The sequence below is a fragment of the Calliopsis andreniformis genome, chromosome 7 (assembly GCF_051401765.1).
Source record: "Calliopsis andreniformis isolate RMS-2024a chromosome 7, iyCalAndr_principal, whole genome shotgun sequence".
Classification (NCBI taxonomy): Eukaryota; Metazoa; Arthropoda; class Insecta; order Hymenoptera; family Andrenidae; genus Calliopsis; species Calliopsis andreniformis.
Window position 1 is genome coordinate 7,910,380 of NC_135068.1, and position 16,066 is coordinate 7,926,445.

The 16,066-nt window shown below is 45.7% G+C and overlaps 3 protein-coding genes across 3 annotated transcripts; all 3 read right to left on the reverse strand.

Moving 5' to 3' along the window:
- Positions 1-1,431: 1,431 nt before the first annotated feature.
- LOC143181388 (uncharacterized) lies at positions 1,432-4,471 on the reverse strand. The gene is made up of 6 exons (XM_076381768.1): positions 4,368-4,471; positions 4,259-4,325; positions 4,002-4,206; positions 3,850-3,953; positions 3,709-3,810; positions 1,432-3,657 (listed from the first exon to the last, which is right to left on the reverse strand). The coding sequence occupies exons 1-6, from the start codon at positions 4,469-4,471 to the stop codon at positions 1,432-1,434; spliced, it is 2,808 nt and encodes a 935-aa protein (XP_076237883.1).
- A 2,164-nt stretch (positions 4,472-6,635) lies between these two features.
- LOC143181389 (uncharacterized) lies at positions 6,636-8,960 on the reverse strand. Its single transcript, XM_076381770.1, has 7 exons — positions 8,928-8,960; positions 8,528-8,773; positions 8,178-8,448; positions 7,861-8,102; positions 7,317-7,712; positions 6,794-6,996; positions 6,636-6,720 (listed from the first exon to the last, which is right to left on the reverse strand). The coding sequence occupies exons 1-7, from the start codon at positions 8,958-8,960 to the stop codon at positions 6,636-6,638; spliced, it is 1,476 nt and encodes a 491-aa protein (XP_076237885.1).
- A 3,306-nt stretch (positions 8,961-12,266) lies between these two features.
- On the reverse strand, positions 12,267-14,066 carry LOC143181390 (uncharacterized). The gene is made up of 2 exons (XM_076381771.1): positions 13,947-14,066; positions 12,267-13,721 (listed from the first exon to the last, which is right to left on the reverse strand). Exons 1-2 carry the CDS (start codon positions 13,956-13,958, stop codon positions 12,267-12,269), a joined length of 1,467 nt encoding a protein of 488 aa, XP_076237886.1. The 5' UTR covers positions 13,959-14,066.
- Positions 14,067-16,066: the final 2,000 nt, after the last annotated feature.

The window sequence follows — 16,066 nt, forward strand, 5'->3', positions numbered from 1 at the left end:
TCCAATCTTCAGTACCCAGACACATCTGGTGCTACTCTATTGGTAACTTTGAATTTAAGTAGCTTTGGTAGCTTTGAACCTAACCCAGACCTAACCCAGACCTCATTAAATCCAATCTTCAGTACCTAGCCACATCTGGTGCTACTCTATTGGTAGCTTTGAATTTAAGTAGCTTTGGTAGCTTTGAACCTAACCCAGACCTAACCCAGACCTCATTAAATCCAATCTTCAGTACCTAGACACATCTGGTGCTATTCTATTGGTAGCTTTGAATTTTTGGCCAGAGTCCTAGCCAAAATCGAGGAGCAACTGGTACCGCCTAGGATTCACTTGGAAAGGTCAGTACTTCTCCCGTCGGCAATTTTACGCGCTCTAAAACGCACGCATTATGCACATCGCGCTCGCTCCTCCCGACTCAGGCAGGCTCACACGATAGAAACGACGGTGAGCGTCGGAGGTGCAGCGTGGCGGGAGCTGCGATCTCGCGGATCCTTCTAGCTGTGTAGCACTGTGGCCCCACGGTTGCTACAGTTTAATGCCTTGTGTCTAATTGCCGTTGCCCGTGGCAGATATGCGAGGAGATAGTATCATTCGGCTCTCGTTGTGAAAACATGGAATTAAGTGGCCACCCTACGGGACTATCGCGAGCCAGATTGTTTATCTGCACCTAGCAGACAATTAACGCTAATTGTTCTCCTTGCAACCGTGTCACGTTCACTTGCACCTAGTACTAGCTCTTTTTTCCCAATTTTAAGACATCCCCTCGAGGCTAGCTACGACAATTCGATCCGTTTTCAAGGATCGAAAGTATACTTGCGTCTTCCGCCAGTGGAACGAAAGAAAAGTTTCCATTGGAAATTCTATGATGAGTTTTTAGCATTCCTCGGGTTTTCTAGAATCGTCGGGTTAATTGGATACATTGTTAATTATCTCCAGATCTAAATCGCGATAGAGATTCTTCGAGGAGCGGTGAAAGAAGGATTGGAGGCGACGCTATTATTTTTCAAAATGGGAGGGAGGATTGGAAAGGAGCAAACTAGTCGTTTAATTGGATTGCAAGTTTATTCAATTAGGAATGTATACAGAGCCTTAAACGTCGCGGAGTCCTTAAGAAGAAACTAAGCTTATAAGGTACCTTATTGAAGTGATAAATTTGGTTAATCCTAGGTACAGTTTCGAAGCGCCTTACTTTGAGGTGCAACTAACTCTACAGGTACGTCATATCATAGTGAAAATTTATTGCACAGTCCCTTATTAAATACTATCGAATGACTAACGCATTATAAAGTACTTTCTCCATATTCCAACAATGGCACAACATATCTTGCAAGCGTGCCAGAAAACTTAACTTAAGTCTACCATCCTAATCCTTAGTCAAGACATTCCACAAAAAAAATAGTGTTCTTTTACATAATCATAAATCGAAACACTTCAATTCGTCGCCTTATAGGTCGTGAATCTAGGGTCATCCAAAATCTGAACGTTCTTCACTTTCTGTCGTCCACTCACGCGATCGATATAATGGCTGCCAAGATAATCCTTAGGGTCTGCCACTTGGCTAGTCTCATAACTTGTCCCTCCAACATAAGAATTCGACATATAACTTGGCGGTTGTTTTGCATCCTCTTGGGTCAGCCTTATCAGGTCCAACACTGGACTCTTCGAGGGTCCAGATCGCTGCTCCTTCGTGTTAGTGTCTTGTCCCAAGTCATAAGTACTTGGCTGTGCTAACTCTTGAATGCTGTTAGCGTATTGAATAAGGTACTGCTGCAGCAAGGCTTTCAAATTGATATTCTGCGATGTTTTGGACTGGATAGGTGCAATGCCATCTACTCTGAGGATGATAACAGGTATCAAAGAGTTCCCAGCTTGCACGAAAGTAGGACGGACGTTCAAAATGGACTGGGGGTTTCTAATATATTCAGATATGGACGGATTGTAGTTCAGCAGGTCCGAGTACTGTAGGTTAGAGTAACTATTTAGATTGTTGTTGCCCAGATTTTGCTTCTTCGATCCTCCCTCAGCTCGTAATACAGTGTCCAAGTAACTCTGCACCTTTGGTGTATATTTAGAAGCGATTGGAGAGGATTCAGTCCGAGTGTAGAAGTTAACAGGTGTGGTGCTATTGAAGACAGTCGGTTCTGTTGTGTAAGAATCAGTATATTCAGGATTGGGGCTGTTCACCATGTACCTGGAGGTAGTCTGTTGATAGGGTGACACGTTACCAGTCTTATAAGCGCTAGAACCCAACTTATTTCCCCCTGAAGTCAAAAAAGAAAACGAATACGAGGTACCCAAGTTATTAGCAGGCTTTCTTTGCTGTGCTACGTTCAGGTTCTGTCTCTGACCCAGTAAATTCTGATAACCAATACGATAGGCCTGTTGTTGGGGCAAGCTTGATGACAGCGATTCTGAAGAGACGTATTGGTTGGGCTCCTGTACAATTTGATCAGACATCGGAGGGAACTGAACTGGTCCCTGTGACAGGACGCTGTTCTCAGTGCTAGTCTCATAGATAGAGTCAGGCTGCTGAGGTTTTGTATCCTGCTGAGAATATTCTCCATAGGTCTCCACGTAGGTAGCTGGTGGTACTTCAGACACCCTGCCATCAGGATACTTCCAGAAAATCTTATTCTCATAGCGAAGTCCATTCTCCACTGTATACTTAGGATCACTGGATGCTCCTGGCGAGCCAGAGCTAGCGAAGTGAGAATTATAGCTCAGTGGACTTACAGTAGATGTCTCCGCGCTCTGGGAAAGGGTGCCAAAGCTGTGCGAGTTGGCACTGGACTGAAGCTGCTGCCTCTGGCTAGCATAAGACTGTGAGTTCGCACTAGCTAGGTGAGGACTAGCCGTGGTGTAGCTAAAGGAACTGCTCTGAGGACTCCCGAAGTTCACAGGGTCAGGTGTCACGTATCTGACTGTCTCAGTAGTAGAGTAAGCCAAAGGTGATTGTGTGGTAGTTCCTTCACTGCCCCTGTATCCCGAATTCTGAATCCTAAACGAGCCTACTTGAGGCTTAGCTGTCGGTGCGAAGTTTTGGAACGAACTGAAGCTGGAAGACGCTGCTGTTTTCTGCGGCTTCGTTCGCAAGCCAAACGTCCCTTGGGACTTCGAGAATTGCTGGAGGCTCAAATACCGAAGGTTCTGTTGACTCTGTGCCTGCACCTGCGCCTGTGCCTGAGCAGCAGCGAACGATGAAGCAAAAGATGACGCAAAAGAATTCTGTTGAGTCCCGAGATGTCCTCTCTGGTTGGTAGGCTGCACCCTCTCTACGATAGTCTTAGGCAAGAAAGGACTAATGGATTCCTCAATGCTGACCGTGGTTCCCGACTTCCCAGCTGGGAAATAGTAATTGTACCTCTTAGGTTGCAGGCTATTGTTCTCTAACCCATAACCTAGACCATTGTTGACAGTCCTCTTAGACTTCTCCTCAGACGTGGCGTTCTCCTCTTCAGTGCCATTACCAAAGTCCAGCAAAATGATAGGTGGCAAAATGGGCATCTGATCTTCCTCTGACTCCTCCTTCTTCGAATCGGCATCGTCCACGTTGTCTGAGTAGGGCACATCATCCTGGAGAACACTGGTCTCTTTGGATAGATCCCTTCCTGCAGTTCTTGCTTGGCAGAGACCAATTAATAGAAGAATGGCAGCAATCTGCAAAGCAACAGAGACATATGAGAAACCTTGTCAGTCCGTGAATGTAACAACGGGACCCTGGTTATCGATCTTACGCTCTAGTGTTGATAATCTCACTTTCACTTCCCTTCCAGGGTATGCCTGGTGATCCCTTTTGCGATTGGGACGCGTCTAATCGTCGATAGACAGGGAAATCTTGGCAATTATTACGAGGGCTGACCTTGCCAGGAAAGAATTCGAATTTCTACAAGGTTGCAGCCGAAGCCAACCGGTCAATTGCAACGAGTCGGGAGAACGGGTTCCGCACGCGCGCACTTGCGATTTTCACCGCGCTTTCATCAGTGGATTCCTCACGGGGATACTCACGCTTGGGATTCGAGGCTTCACCAACAATTCAACGTGAAGGAATACAACGACTACCATAAACTGCCCCGTTTTTCTCGGAGCATTCCTGTGAATCTGTCTCGTTAATGATCGATCGAAAGGCGGTGTCTTAATGAGGATCAGATTGAAACGAAAGTCCAGCGGACCAGTGAAAACTGCTACAAAGTTTTCCATGGAATCTGTCTAATGTTTCACAAGAGATGGTCTGACGAACGAAAGCGAAGGTCATTTTCACCTGGACAGGAAATCGGCCGTTACCTAATAACAGTCCAGACGAACGGATTTTATGATAACCTGAGACGCTGCTCCCCTCCGAATACCTTAAAGGACTTTCACTAACTCACCCGAAAGAATCTGCCGCGCTTGATGGCTGGACGAAAGAAAACAAGAAACACTTTCTCCATAATGGTCGATCCAGAGGACTATCTTCGTCCATTAAAAGAACCATCTGCTATAAATGAGCATGATGGACTACCCAGGATTGTTCAACCACAAATTACTCAATCTGAACAATTCAATACATGACACATATTTTAACCACAGAATTGCACGAGAATGGTACTAAATCCTCAAACAGCAGCAATCCTCACGTCCTAACCGAGGACTCTAACTGAAGGTAATAGTATGCTACCCCTAGGCTCGACAGGTACACTATAAACTCCTTCAATTATCGGAGCACTGATTGACAAGCAGCAAGGTGAACAAACGGTTCAGCGGAAGCACGCGAAACGATCAGCCGATGAAAAGGACACGCACACCTGCCATCGAACTAATTAGCCAAGGTGGGAGGAAGATCGAAAGGGGATCGATTGCACCTCACATCTCACGCTCGAGTAGGTCATGTCCTTGCAGCGAACGCGAGGGGACGAATGGAGTTCACCAGGCGTGAAGGAAAACAGAATGGTGATCGTACTTACGTGGATCGTGGCGGGTCTCATGATCCGACCTTAAACCTGCGCGCTTGGCGGCCTCGTCGTGTGTATTTGGGACTGATGAAGCAGAGGCTGCAGCATCCCACCTTATATGCCTTCGCCTGAACCGCGAGAGGGACAACGCGATTATAGTTTCACCGCCGTAACACGGAGGCATTCCTCATTCGATACGTACGGAAAGACACCTGCCAGTAGCGTAGTGGCGACGCGACGCGGAGATTCCGGGACCGTACAATGGGGGCACTTGAAAAGTAGGAAGGTGGTGGTAGCTAATTGAATAATTAAATACTGGTATAGCTATGGCATACTAGATAGTGCAGTTCAACTTCTTTTCTTTTTGGGGTGGGTAGGGACGTGTCTGGAGTCCTGAAGGTTGGGTAAATTTGCCCCCACTTCACCTGTTACGTCACTCAGAAATTGCTAATTAAAAATTGAGAAACCTTGTGAAATTGTACCTGCAAACTTCTTTTCTCTTGAAGAAAGATGGTTTTCTGAAATATAGAAATATATACCATAGAAATTGGAAGATCGTAAGTAACAGTGAGTAATCACTGAGAAAGTTACGAGAAACTGTTCCGTACAATGTAAACTCATTTTTATCTTTATTTAATCATCTCCAGTTACAGTAGCTGAGTTCTTGCATTCTAGTTTGCTTTGAAATTTCTTAATTAATGTAGCATATTTATTAAATATAAGCTATTTAGAAAGAGACTATTCAACCGTTACTACTGTGATTCGAAAAGGAAGGGATGGTTTCAGGAGGAAATTATTATTTTAACGTGACAGAATATCTGACGAGCAATTTCAAAAGCCTACACCATTGGCTCTTTCCTCCAGCATCCACTTTCTCATTTCGGTCCGCTGGCACATGTGTGGCTCGTCGCTGCGTACGTGTACGCTTCTCTGTCAACATCTCTCTTTTCTAGCATATGTGTCACCTATAATGGTACTATCGTGGATGGCTTTCGGATGATAGATAGCAGCAAACAAATTAGGTAAGCTTATTAAAAATTGCGGAATCCAGCTTTCGAGCGTTTCTAAGAACCATCATCAATCTTTTTCGACTTACTTGAATATCTTGTCGTAGCTAGATTCTGTTAGCGATTTGTCACCACTGTACTATTACCTCGATCTTCAGTCGCGTTTCTATCCAGTTTTGGTGAAATTCAGAAATATATGGAATCTTAAAGCCCGTTTTGTAAAGTCTAGATCAAACGAAATTTCGTGTTGGTCGTAAGAAGCTCGTAATAATTCGTGGCTCAATTACAGATATCAAGAGTAGAATCTCCCTCGAAATAGTTTGCACTTCTATTCAGGCCAAGGATGAGATTTCTCTTCCACTAATTGCTCAAGAGATCTCAATATCGCGCCAATTAATGAATTGAACGAGAGTCGAGGTAAATAACAGAGTCAGCTTTATTAAGGCTTTATTTAAAAAAAAAGACTGGTATGACTATGGTAAAAAAATAGAAAAACAACAAATTAACGATGAAGCACGATGTTCACAATTGTTGCTCGGCGATCTTCCATGAAGGACTAGATGCGATCACGCCTCCTTGCGGCGGATGTCTTGAAGATTATCGTTTAACTACTCTGAAAGTCGAGGTTCCCGTCAAATGGAGTCGAATGCACTACTGACCATCAATGATTCTCAAGTGGAATCCTCAAATTTTCCAGAAATTAATTGGACTTGCGTTTCTTGTGCAAAAAGTTCTCCTTCGATGGAAGGAAGCCACTCTCTAGCGTGATTGGTCTCTCTTGGTATCTAAAACACATTTGTTAGGTTAGAATACTGAATAGGAAAATTAAAGAACGTTGACAATCCTTCGATTAACTACCTGGCTGAATCCTGAGCCGCTATTACTTTGCTTGGAACGTAGGAATCCAATAAAGATCTTGGTACAGAGAGACCTATGTGATTCTGCATTGAGATAAACTCGTCTTCTTGCGGCGGGACTGGCGCTAGAGGTGTCACTCCTGATTTGAATTCTTGAGCGGGAAGCTGAGGCGGTACCAAATCTTCACTGGGTTCCTCAGGATCCTGACATCAAAAAAATTCTCTTATAAAAACGTGTGTCTTCAAGAGACATAACTTCAATAGGTTGGACAAAATTATGGTAATGAGGACATTACAGAACATCGCTCTAACCACTTACTACTATACATACATACTACAAAGTTCATCTGCAGAATATTAATCTGTTTCCATGTAGCACAATCTATCCATGATACAATACAAAGACCCAAGACCTAATAGTGAGACCTGACACGAACTGCTCGAGACCCAGGAGAAAGGTCATCGAGCCAGGTTAATCATAGCCTAGAATCAAGTCCAATCTCTTCGACCCAAGGAATACCAACCTTAACATACTCCTGCTCGACACTCTGGCTAGTCTGTTGCGCCAGGATTTGATTAGGTAGCTCCTCGGGAACAGGTGTTGCAGGGACCAGCTGTTCAGCTTGCGGACTATACTTCAGAGGACCCTGCAGAGAATTATCCTGTACGTAGGTGGTTGGGCGAGCATAAATATCGCTGTAAACTGGCGTCGCGTGCATGTACACAGTCGCTGGCTGGGTGTAAACCAACTGGGGGACATACTGTGGCCGAGAGGGAGCAATGTACGCCTGTGTGTACAATAGCTGTCTTCCCTGGGCATAGGCTTGGTCTGTTGCCGTATACGCTGGCACACTGACGAAGGGGGCACTGGTGTACTTCTTTGAGGTAACGGGAGTGGTGTAAACTGCGCTCTTTAGTGTCTGAAACAGTGATCCAGTTAGTGCTGACCCAAACCTAGACCTAATTCATTCACGTGCACTTTGACTCCACGTGTGCCTTGATTATCATGTGGCACGTGAAAATACTGCAGTGCAGTATTCAAAAATTATAAAGGGTATAGGCACCAACCTTGGTCCCAAGCGCAGGAGTAACAGCACTCTGCTTGGAAGTGTACTGTATCTGATATGTAGGTTTCACTGGCACAATAGGCTTCTGATTGAGATTTGAAGTGTACACAGGAATGGGTATCTGCTCCGTTGCTGCTGGGGCTAGCTGTGGCACTAGTAGACTGCCACTTCTAGAAGAACTTAGGCCCAGATTGGGGTAGTAAGCCAGCAATTGCATCATGGGAATGTTTACGTACACCGTATCTAAAGGGACCCCAAAAACTTATCAATATATTCAATTAAAATTGCTCTAATTAAGTACAGTGGTACTAGGATTACCTTTATTCACATTCTTCCCATATTTTGCACCGACAGTCTTCTGCTGGACGGATTGCAGCTGATTGCCAACAACCAATTCCGGCTGGTAAACCAACTGTTGAGATTCGTAGACATTTGGCACGACTCCCTTCACAGGCAATGGGGATTGCTGCTGATACTCGTTGTAGTATTGCGGTGGTAGCGTTTGCTCTGGCAAGATGTTATTCTGCTGCTGATAGACTTGCTGCCTTGGGACATATTTGTTCAGCTGGACGTAGGCTTCCTGCGGCACCTATTGGTAGACATCAATCGAAGCTTTAGATACATCCATGGCTACAGAAATTGTTCTTCCTAGGCAAAGTCTCTTTTACATTTTGGCCCGAAGAGGGGGTTACATAGGCAACAGGCGAAGAGGTTGGTCCACTGTACTGTCTGGGTGTCTGGTACTGCTGTTGGCTGATCTGTGGCTTCGTGAGAAACTTCGGTCCGTCTGGTCGGCCGTTTCCTGTTTCAGGTTTGTCTTCTGCCCTCAAATTGTCCCTCTCGATGTCATCTAAGCTGGTCTTCGTCTCCCCATTCACTCCCAGGAACAGTAGACTCAATATCAAGTACAGATTCTACAAATGGAAACGAAAGACATTACAATTTAGAAATTGACGAAGTTCGTAGATCAGTGAACTGTTAATAGAGGTAGTAATTGAAATCAATTGGATATTCTATGCGGAAGTAATTAAACGCTATAAAATATTGGTCATATGCTTGTTCCTTAACCATTGCGAGTACTGGTAAATAATAAGGTTGCATTCAGGTACACTTTCACTACTGAGCCCAACATCCGGCCTGGACCAGTCTTTTATACGACACACCACACATTGGCCCCTCCTTACGATGGCATCGCATCATCGATGCAAAAGTAAAAGTTTCTCTTCCTGGGTCATAAACGAATTTCGGTGCAACCTGGTCTACATATAGGGTGTGCCGAAAATCGAGAGACAATTGCGAGCTTCGGATCTGCATCAGTATTTGGAGCTCTAGAGGATTATTCGTTAAGTTTGGATGAGTGCCAGTTAAAGTTGAAGGAGTAAAACTGGATGAATACTGATTAGGACATAGCAGTTGAGCTACTATGACTGGTTGGGCTACTATGACTGGGTCGCATGAGCACTGGTTAGCTCTACGTGAGTAGTAGAGTCTGGGTTAAATATAATTTAACCTGGTGATGATTGTTTCAAAAAGATACTATCGATGTCCTACGTTTTCCTTGATTTTTAGTTGTGAAATCCAGACAGTGTGTCTCGGTAAAAGGGAGCTGAAAGGAAATACACTTACCATGCTGCTTGAGTGATAAAAATGTACGATCTTGGCACTACGATTCTAGCTCTACTACAAAACCAAAGTAGATTCACCTTCTCTTATATAGCCTTTACCCCTACCCGCTGTGCACTTCACTCGGGGCTCATGGCGCATAAATGGGCCCCATGGACCATGCGTTGGGGAACGATGCCGCTCGAATCTGACAAGAGTGAAGGGACTTCGGATGCTCCATTTCATGTCCAAAATCCATCCACTCAGAAATCGATATCAAGAGATTGGAATTATCTGCCCGAATCGATATACCGATTCGCTTCCCCTTCTCCTCAGAATATACATTTTCTAGTTTCTAATTCCTACGCAGCTATTAAAGTCACCGGTCGATTAACCCGAAGAAAACGAGCGTTATTGCACGTTTAGTCGTGAGAACGTTCGAAGAAAAGTCGTTGGAAACGCGGACCTTCCCTTTCCTTCGGAAGCTGATCATTAACTGACAGTTTCCAACTTCCAGCCTGGATGCATTTGCAGCGGCTTAAAGCGCGTTAAACTATCTCCCGCGGCGCAGATGCTGTCTTCATCCAAGTCGAGCTCTGCTAACCCCGCTAATTATTGTGCCGATTGATCGGTTCATTAGTCCTTTAATGAACTGAATTCGCTCCTAGCCTGCGTTTGACAGGCTCCCCGGGGACTCTGAAAGGAACCATTGCATTCTATTATGCAAGACATCGGGGCCGAGAGGATGAAAGCTATTGGATAAATTAAAATATAGAGTTGAGATTGAAATCAAGCTCAGAGTTGATCCATTTTAAATCCAGATGTCCCATTTAATCGACACAATCGCCAAGGATAGTCAGTGAAATATAACCACGATTGATGATGAAACCTGTACAGCATAGTTGATAGCGAGCAAGAAGGTTCCGCCTGTTATCAAGGAAATCGATGCACGTCGAGTACACATCATTTTTAAACAGAACTGCTGAAAACATTGACGATCAGACCTTTCAACGCGAGGCCCTCTCTATTGTTCCCATTTCAGCCGGTAAGAGGCACCTGACAGCAAGATCCTCTTCACACTCGAGTGAAATTAGCAGGAAGCCGAGACAGAGTACATTCACGCACGAAAGGAATTCCGAGGGAATGGAACGGGATTACTTTTCCCTCCGAAAGGGACTTCGAAAAATACGGCCAAGCGAACGGAAGAAAGGAGACCTGTCGATGCCATAGATCTCCCGGTCGATCCCTCCTCAGCAGATCCCCTTTTCCGTGAGCTCTGCCTTTCAACGTGCACACGTTGCTCGAACAGGAAAAAACACTTTCTATCCGCATCCCGGGCGTGGAAGCGGTAGAATCGATCTATATAGCAGTGGCCAGCTCCGCTTGAATTATCCTCAATTAAGCAGAGAAACTTTCTCGGCCATGCAGCGCGGTCGGTGTTCGCAGAAAAAGTAGGCAGGAACGTGATCTGACAGACCACTATTCCATCAGGCACAAAGGAAGCGAGTGGCTGGATCAGCCCATCGTTCTCTAGACAGCTAAAACGTCTGCCTCATCAGAAAGGAACGAATTTGGTGGCTAGATTGGCTAGACCCCCTTCCCTGAATTACAGAAAGAGAATCTTACAGAATCTCCAAGCTAGGAAAGTGTCTCTTGCCAGGCTGACCAGGTGACCTTAGTCCCAGAAAGGTCCAGTGGGATTATTTTGATGCGTCGGGCGACCTCCTCGAGCTTTCAGGTCACCCTGTACGTTACTGGTCGATACCAGAGGCTTGGCCGCGAGAAAGTAAGAGGCCCATCCAATTTTATTTTCGACCAACACACTCAGACGGGTGTACGAAAAATAAAGCAAAACACGACGCAACGCCACTCTCTCTCACCTGCTGATCTACGTGCACGTCCCACCGATTCCGCCTTGATTCCGCTTCCCCTTTCTACTGGCGCACCTAGACCATCGGCCGGACGTTGCCGCGATCCGGATCTGTTCCTCTCATTCCGCGATCCTTCCTACGACTCTCCACGGACTCTCGATCTTATCGCGTGTAGAACTTGGGGAACGTTGATCCTCGATAGCGCAGACAGTAATACACCAAGATTTATTGCAGATTGGATTCGTGCCTTTTTGGTATTAATCTCCGACTCGTTTAAAAGTGAAAGTAGATTATTGTTTAGTTTTTTTGAAGAGACTCCAATTTTTATTGATACCTGGCAGAATATACCTAGCTTTCATGTAGCACAGGTGTTAAGGAAGGAAGCATTATGGAAGGTGTCAGGAAAGGGGAAAAAGATGGCCTCCTAGAAAACAACAACGATCGTTTATTAGCCAGTGACTGTAAAACGAGTACAAAATTTGAATACGTGTAGGATCCGGAAGCTCATAAATAGAATATATCGCTGCGATAGGCCATAGGTGAGAAGGAATAACAGCGCTGGAATTTTTTCGAGCTAGAGTGGTGACAATATAATTCCGGTTCAACGTGGGTTTCGTGCGGTATTAGTATATCTTATTCTAGAAATCTCCTGCACCTTGTGCCCCATCAGATCCAGAGTCCACAACGTAATTTTACGTTGGGTTACTTTTCTGACAGCACACTGGTTACATTCGTTATGAGAGGAAAACAACAAAAGAATTATAAATATAAATGGAGGACCATTCCTTCGACTGCGACTCAGAATACCTATACTTCAGTAATAATTCAACATGAAGCAAAAAAAATGATCACAGTCGAAAGAATGGTGTCTCCTTAACAATTAACAAATCATAGCACCGTATCATCCATGATCTTTTCTTCCAACAGTAAGAGTCTACCCTTTTTTGGTCTTAGTGCCAAAATTCACGTCGTCCAAGTTAGTCTTGTACTGCTGCGGTTGCTGTTCATTACTCTGTGATGGATTGTAACCGTTGTATTGGTAATTATACCCTCTAGGTGTCTGCACCGTCACGAAGTTCTGGTTCTGATAAGACTGGTCGTCGTTCTCGTACTTCTGCTGCGACTTATCACCTGGACTGCTATCATAATCCTGGCTGTCCTGAGAGGATGAGTTCTCATAGTTCTGATAGTCGTTCAGTTCTGCCTGATTCTTCGCAGGTTTCTCGACAGCAGCGTATATCCCAGGTGTCACTTGGGGGTACCTAACATTCTTCAGTTGCGTAGTTGGTACCTGGGAAATCTGACCAGTCGCCTGTCCAACGTTCAATTTTGTGAGGATACTGGGATTGACAATGTACGCCAACCCAGTCTTGGCGATGACGTTAGGGACAGAGACGTAGCGCTGCGTGTCCCTATTGTCAGTCTGGCTCACGTGACCAGCCCCCGTACTCTTTCCCGTGCCCTCCTGAACTTGGTACTGCGCAGCCTGCTGCAGGTTCTGAGCCAGCACCTTAGCCCAGGTCTGACTCATGAGCTCCTCTAGCTGCTGTGCCTTTGCGTAGGTCGGGGGCAGAGGGTAGTCAGGTCCCACTGGCTGACCAGCGACACTGATGACCCTATAGGTCGTCTTTGGCAGCGGAAGGGATATGCTCTTCACGTGCAGGTCGCTCATTTGCTCGAGTTGGTTCTGCGGGCTGCTAGCTTTGTAGGTGCTCGGCTGACTATCGAGGTCCCTGCTGCTCCCAGAGATATAATTCCCTCCATCCATGAACTGGTTCCCCGAGGAGTCCTGGTTATCGTTGTCCCTATATCTCTTATCCTCGCTGGGCTTCCTATCTCTGCTCTTGTCCCCAGCCTCTGAATCAGAATAGGAATCGCTGGGGTACTCGCCGCTGGGTGGTGGCAGCGGTGGCGGCGGGAACAGTGGCTGGCTATAATACCCAGGATAGTAGTAAGGAGGCTGGTAGTAGTAGTTAGGGTACGACGAGGAGTAAGGAATCGCCGAGTAAGACGGCGAAGGTATCGTGTAGGGAGTTGAGTATGAACCGTAGCTACTATAAGGTATACTTGAATACGATTGCGGCAGGGAACCGTAGTACGAGTAGCTTGGCGAGGACGAGGCCTTGGTATACGGATTGTAATTAGGGTAGTAAGGATCCCTGGGATAATTGCTGCTGAAACTAGCGCTGTACGAGTCCTTGGCGTCAGCTTTAGGTGCGTACAGCTCTGGGGTTAACTGGGTGACAACAGTATCCCTGTCAGTGCCCCTCTTAATCAATTTCGGACTGTACGGGTACACAGGATAGATCGGCAAAAAGGGTTCATCATTGGGGTCGTTCGTCTTCCCATAGCCTTGCACGAGAATCAACGGCGATAATAGGAAGATTACCTGAAACAGATAGAGGGTACAAAATGAAATTGAAAAGAATGAAAAAAGCAAGCACTCTAAGAATGTTGGGTATTAGTCCACGTCCCGATCAAAGATGAAAAATTGCAGAATAGACAAATGATACAGACTCAGGTTGACACGAACTAACAAGAAATATCGTCCCCGGGGCCATTGTTCTCAAATCGACAATTGAACGCTTATCAATCGCAGGGATTGTATACGAACCAGCAGCTCCATATCAATCAGCCGTCAGTCTGGCCTGTCGATAATTACGAGCCTCGGTTCAGCGCGTCCGTTTCTCCACAGTATCTCATTCGTTCACCCCTGTACTTCGATCACAGCGATCCAACAGATCGAACCGACACGCCGACTAGATGTCTAATGATGTACCGGCCGACATTGAATTTCTCCTTTATACCCGCGCGGCTGAAAAATTGCGGAAACTAGTTTAACATTTCTCTGCTCTTATATGTATATGTCTGTGCGTGGCAGGTTCAGTGAAACCGTGCAGTAGAACGCCTCTCGATCCTGTCGAGCCACACGGCGACATGAACTGGTCCGCGATGCCCCGGGTGGGACGGATTCGCTTGACACATGGAGATCAACGGGGGACAGAGGGACCGAGACGTGAAAGCCCCCTCGCGGGGCAGAGAGCTAAGCTCGTCCCAAGCGAGTAATTGCCGCAGAGCTATTCGTTTCCGTGGCAAATGGACGAGAGCTCAGAGCCCGACACGCGATCAGAGGACCCAGCAATCCTCTTTCAAGCGCGGGAAAAAAGGCGGCGCAATTTGTGAGCACTGATGCACGGTCACGGAAGCGAGGCGTCTCTCGAGGAGCTCTCCGACGCCTTTCCAGGCGGACGTTCCTGGAAACATCTCGCGGGGACCGACTACCTATTGAATTTGTGGCACTTTCACCGCCGCGGATCCTCGTCGCGTGGCCACGCCTTTGACCGACGCGACAGCACACGCGGGCAATGCCTTCGTGGGAGGAATACAGGACGACGCTTTGCGTTGGAGGTGTCGAAGTAGCTTGAAAATGTAATCTGAGCTAAGCTTATCCAAGCAAACTTGATTATGTGTTCTCTATAATATTAAACTTTAATGATAAAGTTTGGGTGGGTAAGATTTGGAGAAGCTTGGATAAAGTTAAGAATGATCAAGATTATTCTAACTGGAATGTAACCAAGTTGTTCAAACATTCGAACTAATTGAATTTTCAAGTTTGATTAAATGTTCAAGCTATTTGGATAATCAAATAATTGCCTTGGTTTAAAAGAATGAATTTTGTCTTGCTTTGAATATTTCAAATACGTGAACAGCACTACTTTGTATTTGTAAAACGTTTGCAGAGTCGAAAGTGTGCTGGTATTGTTCCGTATCTCAATCGGTGAAACGTCAGATGGGAATACGCTTAATTTACATCGCAGGAGGATTCGAGAAAGTGCCTTTTCCAATACGCGTCGAAAGGAAACGTTTATCGACAATCTAGTATCCTCTAACTTGCGATTTCGCGCGAAACTGGCATCAGGGATCCCTGGCGCCAGTATCTAAGATCTGACGCAGGACGACGAACCTGATCAACAGTGTATCTCTTGATTGCTTTAATGACAGGTTTTCTACGTGGAACGTGTCGATCTTGATCGTAATTAAATATGTACAGCATGGTATGATCGAGCTCAAATGTGATGCCGATCGTGATCGTTAAGGGGAACAGGCTTGGCGAAGAGTAAGAGCAGAGTTTTCCCTATTTTCGCTCGCGAAGCGTCCACCAGGCCAGGCGTGAGAGTGAAGCGCAAGTATGTCGCTCACTGAACCAGTCGGGAAACAGTGAAACGTGGCTTTTCTATGGTGGGGACGATGCACGACAAATATCCAATAAATGTGTAGGGGAATCGAAATAATTTGCTATATGTTAGTGTTTGAACAGTGAGTTCAGGATGTGAAGGTAGGGAGCTGAAGTAGAGAGTAAATAGGGATCTTGAAGCTCAAAACCTCAAACCAAAATATGAAGACTTAGAAATTTGAGTTCACTCACAACAATAATCCTTAGCTGAAGAGCTTCAAGATCCTCGAAGACCTAAGAGAATCCTCAATTTCAACTGCCACTCAAATTGATGCTCTCGCTATAATAACACTCATCGAATATGTGCGTAAATTGTTGCATGCGCACGTGCGAACAAGAAGTGGGTCAGGCCTGCAAGAGAACGGCACATAAAACACCGCAGCCTGCGTTTCACATGTGTGGGTGGCTGCCGTGTCGCTGAGGATGCTTCGAGAGATTGCGAACAGGAATCATCGCTAGAAAAAGACTCTCTCTTATCGGTCACGAAATAGACACAGTGG